Source organism: Bidens hawaiensis, unplaced genomic scaffold (assembly GCF_021521415.1).
Source record: "Bidens hawaiensis isolate Kalapana, Puna unplaced genomic scaffold, B.hawaiensis_p1.1 tig00002866_1, whole genome shotgun sequence".
NCBI lineage: Eukaryota > Viridiplantae > Streptophyta > Magnoliopsida > Asterales > Asteraceae > Bidens > Bidens hawaiensis.
In genome coordinates this window covers 1,534,800-1,551,501 of record NW_027491154.1, presented here as the reverse complement: position 1 = coordinate 1,551,501, position 16,702 = coordinate 1,534,800, and the positions used below count along the sequence as shown (strand labels likewise).

Sequence of the window (16,702 nt, the reverse complement as noted above, 5' to 3'; positions counted from 1 at the left end):
TTGGTTAAATCATTCCAAGTTTAATCATGTATTTGCTATCATCATTCATCTTAATGTTTATCATCATGCACATTATGAGCTAAACTCCTTTTACCATCTAAACTCTATGAAGAAGCTTTGTTCTACTTGATAATTATATAAAACATGTGATGTAGTCAAGTAAAATACATGGTTATATTACAATTATCTTTTGATGAGAAATGTTTCACCATCTTAAATCACTAATTCAAAGTTGGTGGTTGTCAATTCTATTGGCAATCGTTCATGATCAATTCATGTTCTTGAAAGATAGAAATACTTTGATACATTATTGAAACATGGATCCTTATATTGTACTTAGAAATGATGAGATATAAGTTATGATGTATTTCTCTATGTCTTGGTAATCCGAAAATAGCTTTGGTTAGGATGTCATGCTAATTAAAAAAATCATATGTTAATGGAATGTGTAATCATAACCTACATAAATCAACCAAGGGGAGGTTGTGTGATGAACTACAACCACCCGAAGTTGTTAGAATTGGTATTTGAGAAATTGAAGTCAATCCTAATCTTTCTACTTTACGAAACTGCTTGCCAACTTAAATTGACATCATTGAGATGGCATGACATTAGGAAAGGGTGGACTTTAAAATGCGCATGCTATCTCCTTAGTGCCAAAGATGCTCACTTAAGGTTTAAGGAGCTATCTATCATATATTGCTATGGCAAGTTTATCACATCTTTAAAAATTAACTATTAATGTTAGAATGGAGTGGATTCTTGATCTTAGATGGTAACCTTCACATAATTGAACAACTCGTTTAGAATCTCTCATCTTGGTCACCTATATATTATATATAAGTATTTATATTTTATAAAAAGTTCAAAAATTAACCTCAAAATGATTAAAACCTCCGATTAAAGTAAAACAACGATTTATTACTAGAAACATTTGTGTCCACGTGTCGATACTTGGTTCCTATCAATACTATTCTACATATACGATAGGTACACTTGCCTATTTTGTGTGTGCTTAGTCTTTGTAGAAATAAATTTTATAAATTTAAAACACGATCTTGTGCAAAAGTAAATCATTCAACCTCTTATATTTTATACCACTAGCACGCACGTACATCACCATCAGTTGAAAGTACAAGAGGAATATATCCCTAAAACCGCATTTAGAACCCGATACGGACATTATGAGTTCACCGTGATGCCTTTCAGACTCACTAATGCTTCGGCAGCTTTCATGGACATGATGAATCGTATTTGTAAACCATATCTTGACAAGTTTTTTATCGTATTCATTGATAACATTCTTGTTTACTCAAAATTCAAAGACAATCATCAAGTTCATCTCAAGATCATACTTGAAACCCTAAGAAATGAGAAATTGTACGCCAAATTCTCCAAATGTGAATTTTGGTTGTCTGAAGTTCAGTTTCTTGGTCATGTTATAAATGAAAAAGGTATTCAAGTAGATCCAGCTAAAATAGAAGCCATCACGAGAAGCCTAAAACACCAACGCAAGTCAGAAGTTTTCTCGGGTTAGCTGGATATTACCAAAGATTCATACAAGACTTTTCTAGAATAGTTGTCCCATTAACTTCACTCACAAGAAAAAAGAATTAAGTTTGAATGGGGACCGAAACAAGAGGAAGCAATGGAAACACTTAAACAAAAGTTAACTAATGCACCTATCTTGGCTTTACCAGAAGGATTGGATAACTTTACCATATACTGTGATGCTTCGCACACAGGAATGGGTTGTGTTTTGATGCAAGGAAAGAAAGTAATTGCTTATGATTCAAGACAATTAAAAGTTCATGAAAAGAATAACACCACACACGACCTTGAATTAGGTGCTATAATTTTTGCGTTAAAGTTATGGCGACATTACTTGTATAGTGTAAAGTTCATAGTATACATTGATCACAAATGTTTGAAGCATATATTCGATCAAAAAGAATTGAACATGAGGCAAAGGCATTGGATGGAAACGCTTAATGACTATGACTATGAGATCATATACCATGAAGGAAAAGCGAATGTGGTGGTTGACGCCTTAAGTAGAAAAGAACATAAGAAACCAAAGAAAGTCCGAGATCTTAGATTGGAACTTTAAATAGATTTAGATAGTCAGATCAAAGAAGCTCAGAAGTTGGCACTAGAAGAAGGAAACATTAAAGCCGAAAAAGAGAATGGTACCATCGATCAATTGGTTAAAGGAAATGCCGAGATACTAAGACTTGGTACAAGAATTTAGGTACCAATGGTTGGAAATCTAAGAACTAAGATTCTTGAAGAAGCACATAAGTCAAAGTACATGATGCATCCGGGAAGCGACAAAATGTATCACAATTTGAAAGAGGATTATTGGTGGATTGGTATGAAGAAGGATATTGCTCTGTATGTATCCAAATGCCTGACGTGTTCCAAAGTAAAATCTGAACATCAAAAGGCGTTAGGATTATTACAACAACCCGAAATACCAATATGGAAATGGGATATAATAACCATGGATTTCATCATGAAGTTACCTAAAACTTCTCGCCAGAATGATGCAATCTGGGTTATTGTAGATAGACTTACCAAGTCTACTCATTTTATTCCGATACAAGAAACGTTTAGCATGGATAAGTTAGCACAATTATACGTTGAAAACATAGTATCTTTGCATGGTGTGCCACTATCCATCATTTCCGATAGAGATAGCCGTTTTACTTCAAATTTTTGGTCAAGCTTTCAAAAGGCAATGGGGACTCGACTAAACCTAAGTACTGCATACCATCCCCAAACTGATGGCCAAAGTGAACGTACGATTCAAACCTTAGAAGATATGCTTCGTGCCTGTGTCATCGACTTAGGAGGAAGTTGGGACACTCATATTGTTTTAATGGAATTCTCGTATAACAATAGTTATCATACTAGTATCCAAATGGCACCATTTGAAGCGTTGTATGGAAGGAAGTGTAGAACACCTGTATGATGGTCTGAAATAGGTGATAGTCGGTTATATGGACCCGAAATTGTTCAAAGGACCACTGATCAAGTTATACAAATCCGTGAACGATTAAAGGCAGCAAGAGATAGACAAAAGAGCTATGCGGACGTTCGTCGCAAGCCATTGGAGTTCAAAGAGGGAGATAGAGTTTTGTTGAAAGTATCGCCTTGGAAAGGTGAAGTAAGATTTGGGAAGAAAGGGAAACCGAGTCCACGATTCGTTGGACCATTCAATATACTTGAAAGAATCGGACCGGTTGCTTACCGACTAGAGTTACCCGATGAAATGAAAGGCATTCACGACGTGTTTCACGTATCCAATCTACGCAAGTTTCTAGCCAACAAAATTCTTGCCATGCCATTAAAAGATGTTAAAATCAATGAGAAGCTTAAGTTTGTAGAACAACCGATTCTAATAGAAGATAGCATGATCAAGTTTCTCAAGCACAAGCGACTCAAGCTCGTAAAAGTCAAATGGGATTCAAAAAGAGGACCCGAGTATTCGTGGGAGCTCGAGTCAGAAATGAAAAACAAGTATCCCTATCTATTCCAATAAATCTCGAGGACGAGATCATTCAAAAGGTGGGGAGGATGTAACACCGCATCTTTAACCCTATAAGAATTTACCAAAAATAACTAACTTATAAAGTATAGGGACCAAAATGTAAAATCTGAAATCTTCATCCATCGCGATACGCGATGGGGCAGGCATGAAGCCCATCGCGTAGCGCTATGAACTGGCATAAAGACCCAGTTTTGGGCGGCTAGCGATGCACGATGACTCACCTTAAGGGATCATCGCGTAGCGTGATGACAAATGCTGAGTCACTGGACCAACCACGTGTCAACACGTGGCACGATATGACAGGCTACATGTCACGAGCTGGTATGGCGGCGTCAGATTGCGGCGTCGCGATACGCGACGGGTGTGAGAAAACCCATGGCGTATAGCAATGGGGTCTAGAAATCGTCTATAAAAGGGGGTGACGGGTTTAGAGCCATTCTCATCCCACAACACCTCCACATTCACACGTTTAGAATAGAAAGGTGTGCCCTATTCCCGTAACGAGCCGACGTGCCATTTTCTCAAAGTCCGTGCAAGTAACAAGGTTATAATCAAGTAGCAATCAAATAAGTGAGTAGATCAAGATCCTGCCTTTTTCTTATTATCATTCTAAGTATCCATATAAGGTAGGAGTTACGTTTAAGTTATTCAATTTATAGCTTAGACAGTCAATCGAAGCTATGGCCTTTAACCTGAAAGTATTTTGTAAACATTCACATTCATAAACGAGTTTTCATAAACGTTACTTCATAGCAAAGTAATGTTAAACAAAGATATATTTTAACGGGCATGTAGTAACTGTAAGGGTGGTATCACTAGTAGTAAGTTTTTTGCCTAAGGAAAAGTAATTTGTACAAATTTCAATCAACCGAGGGACCCGTTTACTTACCTGGAGAAACTTACCAACGTGTTATAACCTATTAAGCCAAAACATGCTACGTCAAACGTCACATAAAAACAAAGTGTTTTCATTCACAATCAAAGACAAACAATTTCAAGGTTAAGCTTAAGAGTTATAGCTTAATCAAAACACCATTCAGTTAATTATACAAACATATTTATGTATAGGTTAAATATCATTCCTAATCATTCACAGTCAAGGTTTTCCAACACCGATGGTACAGGTGAATACGTTAACCTTTTACAATCAGCCAAAACATATTTATACTCGATAAGATGAACATGTGTTTGTCTTAATGAGTCAGTCAATGTTTACATGAGATTACATGATTCTCTAAAACATTATAATACAAAGTAGAAAATAAAATCAACTCAGACCGAATACACATGTGTCTGGATCCAAACATAACTGTTCAGCTTAAATAGTCAAAGGCTACGTGGTCGCTGGCTAACGGCCATAACTAGTTCCCATTAAGGGCTACGTGGCTCGAGAATAATTGTGTGTGTAGGGCAGTGGTACATATACAGGAAGTAGAAATGCTTCCGATGATCTTGTCAAGAAAACTATATTTGTATAGTAATGTCATTCAAGTGTTTTATAGAGTCATACGTGTTCACCAGCATATAGCGTGACGTATTTTTCCAACCCACTGCAGGTAATTAAGCATAAGTAGCAATAGCAAGTATTGGAGCATTATGAAGATAGAAGCGCGTTACAAGACGGCTCCGTTTTTTATAAAATATAATCCTTGTATTATGAACAAAGATTTTGTAAACTGAATACTTGGGTATTTAACTCTCAAGTAAGTTTTCAATGTAAATTAATATTATTTTCAAACCTAAAGTCTTCCGCTAAAATCAATCCATAAACTCTGATATATTTACAAAACAGGTACCAACTTGTGGTCACACGTCTAGGCCCAAAGTTGGGGTGTGACACCAATCAACTGCAGGACCCGTTTACTTACCTAGAGAAACTCACCAACGTTTTAGAACCTATTAATCCAATGCATGCTATATCAAACATCACATAAAATCAAGTGATTTCATTCAAAAGTAAAGTTAAAAACTTTATCAAGGTTGATCTTAAAGGCAATAGCTTAATCAGGAAACACCATTTGATATGTTGATACAAACCTATTTATGTATAGGTTAATATCATTCTCATTCACAGTCAAGATTTTCAAACGCACACCGACAGTACATGTGAATACGTTAAATCTTTACAAACAGTCAAAACATATTTATATTCTATAAGATGAACAGGTTGTTTATCTTAAAGATTCAGTCAACGTTTACATGAGATTACGTGATCTCTAAAACGTTATAATACAAAATAGAAAATAAAAGCAACTCAGACCAATTACACGTGTGTCTGGATCCATACATAACTATCTAGCCTAAACAGTCAAAGGCTACTTGGCTGCGGGCTAACATTCATAATTAGTTCTCCATTAGGGGCTACGTGGCTCGGGGAACACTTTTGTGTGTGTGAGGTAGTGGTACAAATCCCAGAAGTAGAAATATTTCTGCTGAGCTTTTATAGAAAATTATATTTGTATTGTAACTGTTATTTAATTGTTTTTGGAGTCATACGTATTCACCAGCACATAGCTGACGTATTTTTCCACCTAATGTAGGTAATTAAGTACTTATAAGAAGTAGCAAGTATTGGAGTCATCATGGAGCTAGAATCGTTTAACAAGATGGCTCAGTTTTTTATATTAAAAATCATTGTAATATAAACATGTATTTTGTAAACGAATAATTGGGTATTTAATTACCAGGTAAATTTTCAATGTAAATTAATATTTTAATTAACTTTAAGTCTTCAGCTAAAATTTACCCATTAAATATATTTACAAAACAGGTATCAACTATTGGTCACAGTGTCACACGCCTAGGCCCAAAGTCGGGGTGTGACAAGTAATCAGCTCACGCCCCGACACTTCCGCCTTAGGTTGGGGTGTGGTATCTTCAATGCATTTTAATTTATTTAAATGAATTGAACAGACTGTTGTAGTTCATACACCCATGATCTGCATGGAACAACTGATTAGTTTATACAAATGGCCTGAAAAATTAAAGAAACAAACAGATAATACTCAAAAACTGATAATCCAAACGACTGATCTGGAAAGAATTGACCAGCGAACGATTGTTGCCAAACAACTGACGACAGCTGATTCGGAAACAATTGTTGCTAAACAACTGATGGCTCGAACCACAACTACAGTCAAACAACTGATGGCTCGACGCGGCTGCTCAGTCAAGTGACTAATGGTTCAAACCACTGCTGCCACAAATAACTGCTAAACACATTAGGGTATGCGTAGTGGGGCGAGGAAATGAGCGATTTTGGGCTACAAATTGGAGCCCCCCCCCCCTGGGGCGACAAGTGGGGGGGGTCTAATTGTCGCCGGTGGATGTGAGGGTTATTATTATTATTATAATAGTATGTGTTGTATATATATATATATATATATATATATATATATATATATTAAACTACAACACCATGACACCCCTAAAACAAAAATCCCGATCTTTGTTGATTGGGCGACACATGTCACAAGTCGCCCCATTTTGTAGCCCTTCCATTACACATAGCTTAGTAGTTGATGATGTCATCAGATGCAACTAATGATGTCAACGGTTGTTTCTGACTTGGACTCGCAAGAAGTGATGACATCATTAGTCCCACGCCTGACTTGACCCAACCCTCCAAAGCACCACATTACGCTTTTCGCCCATGCCACGCACGCGTGTGCGAGTTATGGATGCTTCACACTCTTTAGGGTTAGACTTGTGTCTGTCTCATTTTAAAGCGAACAAGTAGTATTCCTCTGTTTATTTCCTAATATTCACAACTTTCACAACTTCATACGCTCAACTTCGAGCATCAATATCTCATTCATCTTAGCTTCATTTTGACATTGTCTTGTTTTTTGCGAAACTCTCAAGTCATAGAAGCCAAACAAAATGGCCAGAACTTATAATAACAGAAGTATGCTATAAATTTATGTGTCCGAAGTTGACGAAAAATCACTTTGACACTTGGAAAAAATCCTCCTTGTTCACTCATTTTCCCAACACTAAAACAAACTGTAATGAGCTAATTAACAAACAAAGTTTATCCATATTTTCAATCATAAACAAAGTCCAATGAGTTGGTTAAAAACTGTATGAACAAACAAAGTTAATCCGTATATGTTCACTTCTAGCCAATCCACCATACTTCTCTTTTACAAAGTTTATTATTATTCATATATTCAATTCTAAACAAAGTTACAAATGGGTTGGTTGATAAGTGTATGAACAAACAAACTTTAAATTTTCATACATTTAGTTCTAAGCAATACATTATACAGTTTTTACTGTTTGTAAGTAAGTTTATCCATATGTATTTTGTTGTAAACAAAATGTAACGACCTGGTTAAAACCATAAAAGAGACCTTTGTCCAGGTACTCAGGTCTCACCAATCCATTATACCTTTTAACAATCTATAATATACATAATGGCTTGGTTAAAACCGTGTGTCATGGATAGTGCGTTTTTAATTTGACAGATAAGTACTAACGGTGTAATTTAGTCAAGTGGACCCAAATGACAAGAAATGCAAACCATAGCGTGACACATGCAAGATTTAAACATTTAAATAAATGTGACAAATTTCGACGAGCCATGCAAATTAGATTCATGGAACAGGAGAAGGAGCCAGAAAGATATTTTCATTATTTGTAAAAAGGTGTCAAGGAGGTAAGAAAATAAGAGTGAATAGGAAAAGTATTAGACACGTAATTGTGAAAGTTGGTGAGAGAAGAATAATAAATAAGAAAGAAACGGAACAAAATGAAAGAAGAGCTACAAGAAACCTATAGATACATAACATATACACGAATAATAATAATAATAATATACATATCGATTTAATTAATCGTTTCCAGCATCTTCTTCTCTCTGTTTCATTTCTCACGCCGATTCATTTCAATATTTCCACAATTATATTATGCCGGATTAATTCTGGTATGATTCCGATCACGTAGCGATATTGCAATCATATCATACGCAACAGCTAATTAGGTTTTGTGTTGTTGTAATGATTTTATTATATATGATTGATTCTCAGTTCACATTCATGTACATCGCCTTTTGTGTTTAATTAATTGTTTATATTGAATGCGTCAATCATCAATTCCGTTTAGTTCGTTAGATGCATGTTATTGAGTTAATTAGCAGGTTAGTTAACTACGTTTAGTTTTATTTTTTTATATTAACTGTGACTCGTTAATTGCCTGTTCTACTGCACGATTACCTGTGGTGCCATGCACGAACACAAACCTGTTTACGCTACACGATCACATATATATGCGGTACGTGAAATAAAAGTAATAAAAGTCTTGTAATTACTTAATACATAATTCTTTACATACTTGAAGCAAAAATCTATAAAAGTCTAAAATAAAGTTATAACATCCACTACGGAGGGCATATATTTTATATTTTAAAAACTTTTAAAAATATAAACAGGTTGAAAACTTGAAACAGATCATTAACAGGTTTGTTTAACTTGTTTAGACACGAATTTAAACAGGTCTTAAACGTGTCGACATGTTAAAGACACGAAACATGTTAAGCCCAAACTCAAACTTGTTTAACTCCGAGTCATGTTAACAAGTTAGTGTCAGAAATTGTCAACCCTACGTATGTGCATGTATGGATTGTTTAATGATCATGCGTTTTTAGGAATTCAATGGAACTTTTGATTTATTTGAAGCTATCCTATTATAATAGAGATCATATGTTATATTACTCTATGAAACATACTATATGATGCTTTATCTATGTAATTTCTGGTGTGTTGACAATAGTATTCGTGGTCAATCTATCCTACTGCTGAGTCTCTTCCCTTCTGCACCTGTCTAAAATGTCAGGTGAGTTGCATATTATGTTCTTAATCATGATATTTCTAGGGGTTTAATTAAGAAATTAAGCATGATTGTTTTTTTTAATCTTATTTTTAAACTAGGCCTAGAGGGAAATGAGGCTTTTGATGAAAAAGTTGAGAGTTCTGGAGATGTGGTTCGGCTATCCAGAACTAGCTCCCTAAACAAGAAGAAATTAATGAATGCTTCAAACAGATTCACCAACTCGTTTAAAAAAAGGCGAAAGAGGAAAGTTCATTATCAAATTCCTTCATTTCCCATAGAAGATGTTCGCGATGCAGATCAGGAGAAATATGTCTATGAATTAAGAGAAAAACTCATTGATCAGAACTTACTGCCAGCTAGACACGATGACTATTATACCTTATTGAGGCTAGTAAATTCTTACATCTTTTAAATCATTTTCATAAAGAAAGATGGTAATAACATCAGTAAACCATATTTGTTTCTTTTAGGTTCTTAAAGGCTCGGGATTTTGACATTGGAAGAACAATCCTCATGTGGGAAGAAATGCTAAATTGGCGAAAAGAGTTTGAAGCAGATTCAATACTGGAGGTAACCAAATAAGTACATATATAGATAATAGTATTCCTTTATATCTTATATATATTGATAATATGAATGGTCAGGATTACAAATTTACTGAGCTGGAAGAAGTGTTGCAACAGTATCCTCAAGGGTACCATGGAGTTGATAAAGAAGGCAGGCCCATTTATATTGAAAGACTTGGGATGACCCACCCTAGTAAGCTTATGCAAATTACTACAGTTGACCGTTACCTAAAATACCACGTTCAAGAGTTTGAACGCGCTTTTAAACAAAAATTTCCCGCCTGTTCAATTGCTGCGAAGAAAGTGATTAGTTCAACTACAACAATCTTGGATGTGCATGGAATGGTATGTAAACCTGATCCACATGTTTTTGATCTTAATACACTGTCATGACATAGTTTAGAATGAAGTATAATATTATAGTATGCAGGGCTTAAAGAATTTTACACCAGCTGCTGCAAGTATTCTTGGAGCTGTGACAAAGGTTGACAGTAGCTACTACCCAGAGGTAAATCACCCATAATCTAGTAAAAGAAAACTGAATATAAATAAAGGTGTTTGAAATAACGGTTTTTGTAATTTATTAGTAGACACTACATCAAATGTTCGTCGTGAACGCTAGCTCAATTTTTAAGAATTATTTATGGCCTGCTGCTCAAAAGTTTCTGGATGCAAAAACAATTCCAAAAATTCAGGTAACCAAAATGTTTTAACTTTTGACCTTCTTACCCTTTTCTTGTTTACTGTTTAGCTTCCACTAATGTTGCGTTATTGTAGGTGCTGGATCCTAAGTCATTGGAAAAACTACTTGAGACCATTGATCCGAGGTTTTTTTTTAAATCCTAAAGTCATAAGTTGTATTTTATTTTATAAGACAATCTTATTATTGATAACTGTTTCAGTCAACTTCCTGACTTCCTCGGTGGTACATGCACTTGTGCTTCTCAAGGTGGTTGTCTTCGGTCAAATATGGGTCCATGGAATGACCCTGAAATAATGAGGGTATGATCATGATATTTTGACTATTTTCATATTACATGTGCCTGTTTATATTAATCTGTGTCTGTGTTTTCCAGGTTGTTAAAAACGCAGAAGGCGCATTTGCAAGGCGTATAACAAGAATCTCTAGCAATCAACAAAAAAACGACTCTTCTTTCCGGACCATGGAGGCAAGCATAATAACATTTAAGTAGTTAGAGCAGATATATGTCATCATGGTCTCTTTTAACGTACCTTTTGCACTGTGTTTTCAGGGCCAAAATGGTAAATCAGTCAGTGAATCAGGATCAGATGCTGATGATCCTTGTTTAACTACCCCAAACAATTCTAAGGTTCCAGAATTGTTATCAGTTAGTGATGAAGTAAGTCTAAAAATTCCACTATATATATACTTTTTGTAACATACGTTAATACACAAATCAAGTTTTTTCTTCAATGTATGCAGGCTATGACATCTGATTCACCCGTTTACTACAATTGTAATGATGATGACGATGATCATTTTAGTGAAGCTATTTGCTCTGATCAAGGGCTGCAAGCATCTCAAAGCCTGTCTCGTTTACTTGAAGCTATTGCCTCTGTGAAGAGGAGCTTCAAATATATAACAAGATCAATAGTTTTATTGGCAATGAAACTTATAACACCTGTTTGCAGACTGCCAATTGGAATTGGAGCAATGGGAACCACTCCAGCCAATGATATAACATCTCATACAGATCAACTTCTTCCATGTTTGGAACGTTTAGAGAAGCTAGAAAAGACGGTGGAAGAACTTAGAACAAAACCTCCTCAAATTCCTGCAGAGAAAGAACAGGTGTTGGAACAGTCAATCGACAGGATTAAAACAATAGAACTTGATCTTGATAAAACCAAGAAAGTATTACATTCCACTATGGTCCGGCAACTTGAGATTTCAGAATTGATGGACAAGTTGCAGCAGTCAAAATTCTGTGTAAGCTGCATCATAATTATATTTATATATATATGTGTGTGTGTGTGTGTGTGTGTGTGTGTGTGGTTGCATCTTTTGGACTAAGTTTGACAATTATTTTATCTTTTTTTTCTTTTTGCAGCAAAGAAGGATTTGTTGAAATTTGTCAAGGAGAAAAAGGAAGAGGTAAATCTTACAAGGGTGTTGGCATATGCACAGCAAAATACCATAATTACCCTTTGTTCTTCTTTATGATAATTATGTAAGCTACTTCCTCTAGTCAGCATTGACCTTCTAAAAGTCAAATAGATTACTTTCTGTATTTGAAATTTATACAGATTTGTTACGAGATTCACACTGACAACTATATGTTAACATGAAAAGTGTAATTGATCTCAAAATACTAAATTGTTTTAAGATTAAATTTGAGGGTGTAAAAGTAATGTGTTTGACCGCAAAAGTCAAAGTGTGTGAAGGTGTAATTTAGCATTCTTGTATGGTTTTACATAACAAATTTTTCTTGTGTGCAGTGGCAATTGAATTGCCGGAGTTTGATGAACTAGAGAAAGGTGAAGCCTACAAATGTGAGGCATGCAGACTGCAACAATATAACCACCCTTAATCTGCTTTTTATAGTTTGAATTATGTGAGAAAAGTAGTTACAATGAAGGGGTTATATTATGTTGACTGAAATGATAAGCATTGTTTTCATAGCTGGAATGGTCGTCGACCTAGCCGCCTTACCAGTTCACTGGTTGATCAGTCGAATCAATTTCTATTGATTCAGAAACCATGGCACGATAATAACTTTAAAGTTTAATCTAACTTTTTTTGAACGGCTAAAATCTAAAGTTGAATATAACTAATTATAACAATCTGGATATACTTCATCTATATGTATGGATTTGTCAAATTAATAAAACTAGTGTTTTACACCCGCGCTTCGTGGCAGGGATCGGAAAATTTTAATCTAAGAGAAACATAGACACAACAACAAATGTAACTATACTAAAAATAAAACGTAACATGACTTTAGTTAATAAGAAACCTAAAACTAAATAATGTTTTAGCCACAAACCAAATTCATCATCTTTTCTACTCCACACAGTAGATTTCCAAAATACCCATCAATGTTTCCATATTTACATCTTCATTATGCAATAAAGATAAGTACAATATGTAAAGGAGTTTGTAAATTTCATGAACGCTAGTTTTGATGAATAAAGTGAAGTTTGGTTTTTAATATATATATATAATATAAAGTTCTAATCAAAAGAAATACAAAGTTAAGTTATAAATACCAAACAAAAACTAAAAGAGATTTTTGAAGAAAACAAAATGAAATCTGGTACTAACATTAGTTGGTTGGTTCAAATGATATGGTTTAAATAGACAAAACAGAACCGATGATGTGTCTGCTTTCAGTCTAATTCTCAAAATATTGATTCGAAGTGAATTCATGATCCAAAATCCTAAACATTGCGGTATTATCATTGTGATTAAAAAATTGACATTCCCTTAGAAGCAATTCTTGAAGTAAATGTGGAATTGGTGGTATAAAATGTTATAATGGTACCCTATAATATCTCATGTTGTGTTCATGCATCACCATAATTATAATATGAACATCTAGTTAAATACAAGAACCGAAAGTAATAAAAACTATTTTGGATTTTAAATGTGACAATAGTGTAGGCCAAATCTACATAATAAGGGTTTTATGATGGTCTACCGTTAGGTAGATTTTTACTTGTTATATTTTAATACCCATACTTCAGTAATTTAAAACAACGATAATAATGAAAGTTATTAGTTTTAAACAGCTAAAAATAAATATATAATATTATTAAGATAATATTACTGAAGAAACACTAAGTGAACCCTGGGCAGATTATAGATAATCTGGGGGTTAAGTAATGTTTCCCACGAGGATTAGGTCTAGCAGAGAAGGTTGTTCTTCAGGGGACCTGCAAAACAGACACCGTAAGCTCGTCACTGAGAAGGGGGGGTTCCTCCTTGTGACCACCCTCCGGCGTGAGAATCAGACTAGATTGCTCTGAATATAAGTGTATATTAAGAGATTGCTAGATAAGATTGAGATATCAGATGATGTCCTTACCATTCCAAGGTGTTGGAGTATTTATAGCCGAAGGTAGGTTTCCTAGAAGGTACAGCCGGCTGAATAGTATTCCTGTTCCACCAACAGTGGACTACGCACAGGCCATGCTGGTTGGTGGATAGGCTACGGCCAACAGTAAAGGTCGGCTGTATACTGTTCCTTTACTGCCGGCTACGCACTGTTCCACCAACTGTAGGCTGCGCACGTCCCATCGTAAGGGTTGGTGAGTAGGCAGCGGCTAATAGTAACAAACAGTACTAGAGGGTGCTCCTCCTCGTATTGTTGTCGGTGAGCTGTCACCCTGTGATTGGTTCATGGGCTGCTCTGGTCAAATTGTCTGTTCCGCCCATACCTTAGTAGGTATAGTACGAAAGACCTTCCAGAAGCATACGGACTGGCTCATTTAGGCGGGAGTATTCCCGCCTTGCTCATTCCTTCATGTGACTACTGAAGTAGCGAATGCCTTGTGCGTGTAGCCTTGCTGTTAGTGCGGGTAGCCTTCCCTGATGGCTTGTATCCGCAGCTGCGGGAACAGGCGGGGTACTTCACCATTGGGAGGCTTTCCCTGCGGGTACAGCTGGCGTACTGTGCGTAAGGTTCTCTGAGCATGGTGGGTCCTGCTGGAGCACTTGGTAATTGCGCAGACGTCCCTATTCAAGGTGAGTCTTGCGGGTCCAACTGAGCTCTGCTGGGACCTACCTCTTCACGGGTGTGAAATTCAACTTCTAGATTCATAAATAGGCAAATCAAACTAATTGGGTTAGATAAGAAGGTCATGCCGACCGTTTTATTGTTTGATGGTTCGAATACGGCGGCTTGGAGGGAACCACATATAAACGGTTACAAAAAAGATTTTTTTTTGAGCTCGTTAAGATAATTATAAAAAATTATTACTTTTGATAGTAAAAATAGTTATAAAACATGTGAGTCGTATATGTCTACATGACTCATATCAATGACAATTGGCGTCTAATTTAAAGGTGATGTAAAAAAAACAACTTCATGCATAGTTGATGTACCTTAGAATTCGAAAATAAACAATAATGCCAGAGATCTTGAATCAATGTTGTGCTTCAAATAATATTCTTCGGTTTTTTTATTTTCTTAAATTCATTGATAGCAATTATTTATTTGACAAGCAAAATATAAATATTTTTGTCAACCAAACTCCAATCATAGATTTTAGTTATTTTTTTTTATAATTTCAACTACAAAAACTAGTTCTCTTCAAATTCCAATTTATTCAACAACTTTCAATTTTTTTAAAGTTTCGTGAACGGTTTTGTAATTGACAAGACAAAAGCAACAAGAATTATGAATTTCTTTGGTTTAAAACTTTGAATTATGAGTTGGATTTTTTTAAACAAAAAAAATATTATATTTTGCCCATGAGGTTAGCCTAACCAAACTCTATGAATGAATTGTTATTAGAAAAAACAAACGTTTAGTTTAAGTGCATCAATAATAGAATATATGAAGGTTCCCATGTCGATCGATACTTTAGAACTTTAGATCATGTACCATTTTTTATGCATAATATACAAGTCACCGTGACAACATTACTGTCGTATCACATATTTAAAATTATAGCTTTATAATAAAGCATAACAAATTACACATTTGCATGTATTGTTTAACCTCAAGATCAAGACTTAAGAGAGAATGATATGTCTAAAGGGCAAATATATCAAAATCAAAACTTAGTCATGCTCTTATACATTGAATGCTTGTGTCCTTTTTTTTTTTTTTTTTTTTTAAAGAATGAGATTAATACGTATATTTCATAACAATTGCCTCTCACCTATTTTACAATACATAAAACTATATATATAGATGTAGAGGCTGACCAGTAATTCTTAAAATCGAATTGTTCACATGACTAATAGTTGACATTTTAATGTAAAAAGTCAAGAACACAATAATATTTAACTAAAATATTCATCAATTTCAATTAACAAACCAAACAACAATAAATAAATCATAAAATGACGGTAAAACTAAGTGTAATAAAAATGATGGTAAAACTATTTGTGTAACAATCATATAAACATGACTGTTGTTATTCGCATGCTATTGAAACGGAATCTGGTCGCGGAGGCAGGGTCGATGACGCTTCGGTCTTAATGTTTTGAGAATCATGTGAAAGAATTCTTGTAATATAACTGAGGTGAGAGTAAGTATTGAGTAGGATACGAAAATAGAGTATGGTGCATTAACTGAGTAAATATAAAATGAAGGTGTAAGGTGTGCAATAGTGTCATTAATGACCCCTAACGTAGCTTTCTACAATAAGGTATATCCTTGATGTTGAATGTAGTTGTTGGAGGTGTCATGGCAACATTAACTCTTGTACCCATTATCCGTTGAATAAAACTATGATCATGGTACCTTTCAAATTATTGTTTATAGTTTGGTGTTTGTATGTTAGAGACCCATGTATGTTTATACTTAGGTTGTTCGATGGTTCAAGGTCTAGATTACTATGATCTAGACAATTTTTAGATTATATATAGGTTTGAGGTCGAGATAGCAAAGATCCATACTCTTAAGTTGTTCACAGGTTTAGAGCCAGGTAAAATAATGCATCTTTTCAAACTTTGTGATAGATTGTAGCACATAATGGAACCAAGGTGATTCGGGAGGAGAGTAAGTGACTATTGACAGTCTCTCAATGACCATTAAGATACTACCAAACAACCCCT

The 16,702-nt window shown here is 35.0% G+C and overlaps 1 protein-coding gene across 1 annotated transcript; it reads left to right on the top strand.

Annotated features, from left to right (window-relative positions):
• The first annotated feature begins 9,381 nt into the window (after nucleotides 1–9,381).
• On the top strand, nucleotides 9,382–12,567 carry LOC143621423 (phosphatidylinositol/phosphatidylcholine transfer protein SFH13-like). The gene is made up of 12 exons (XM_077092851.1): nucleotides 9,382–9,388; nucleotides 9,484–9,776; nucleotides 9,842–9,955; nucleotides 10,030–10,296; nucleotides 10,382–10,459; nucleotides 10,542–10,646; nucleotides 10,729–10,778; nucleotides 10,854–10,953; nucleotides 11,028–11,121; nucleotides 11,200–11,312; nucleotides 11,396–11,902; nucleotides 12,024–12,567. The coding sequence occupies exons 1-12, from the start codon at nucleotides 9,382–9,384 to the stop codon at nucleotides 12,039–12,041; spliced, it is 1,746 nt and encodes a 581-aa protein (XP_076948966.1). The 3' UTR covers nucleotides 12,042–12,567.
• The last annotated feature ends 4,135 nt before the right edge of the window (nucleotides 12,568–16,702 follow it).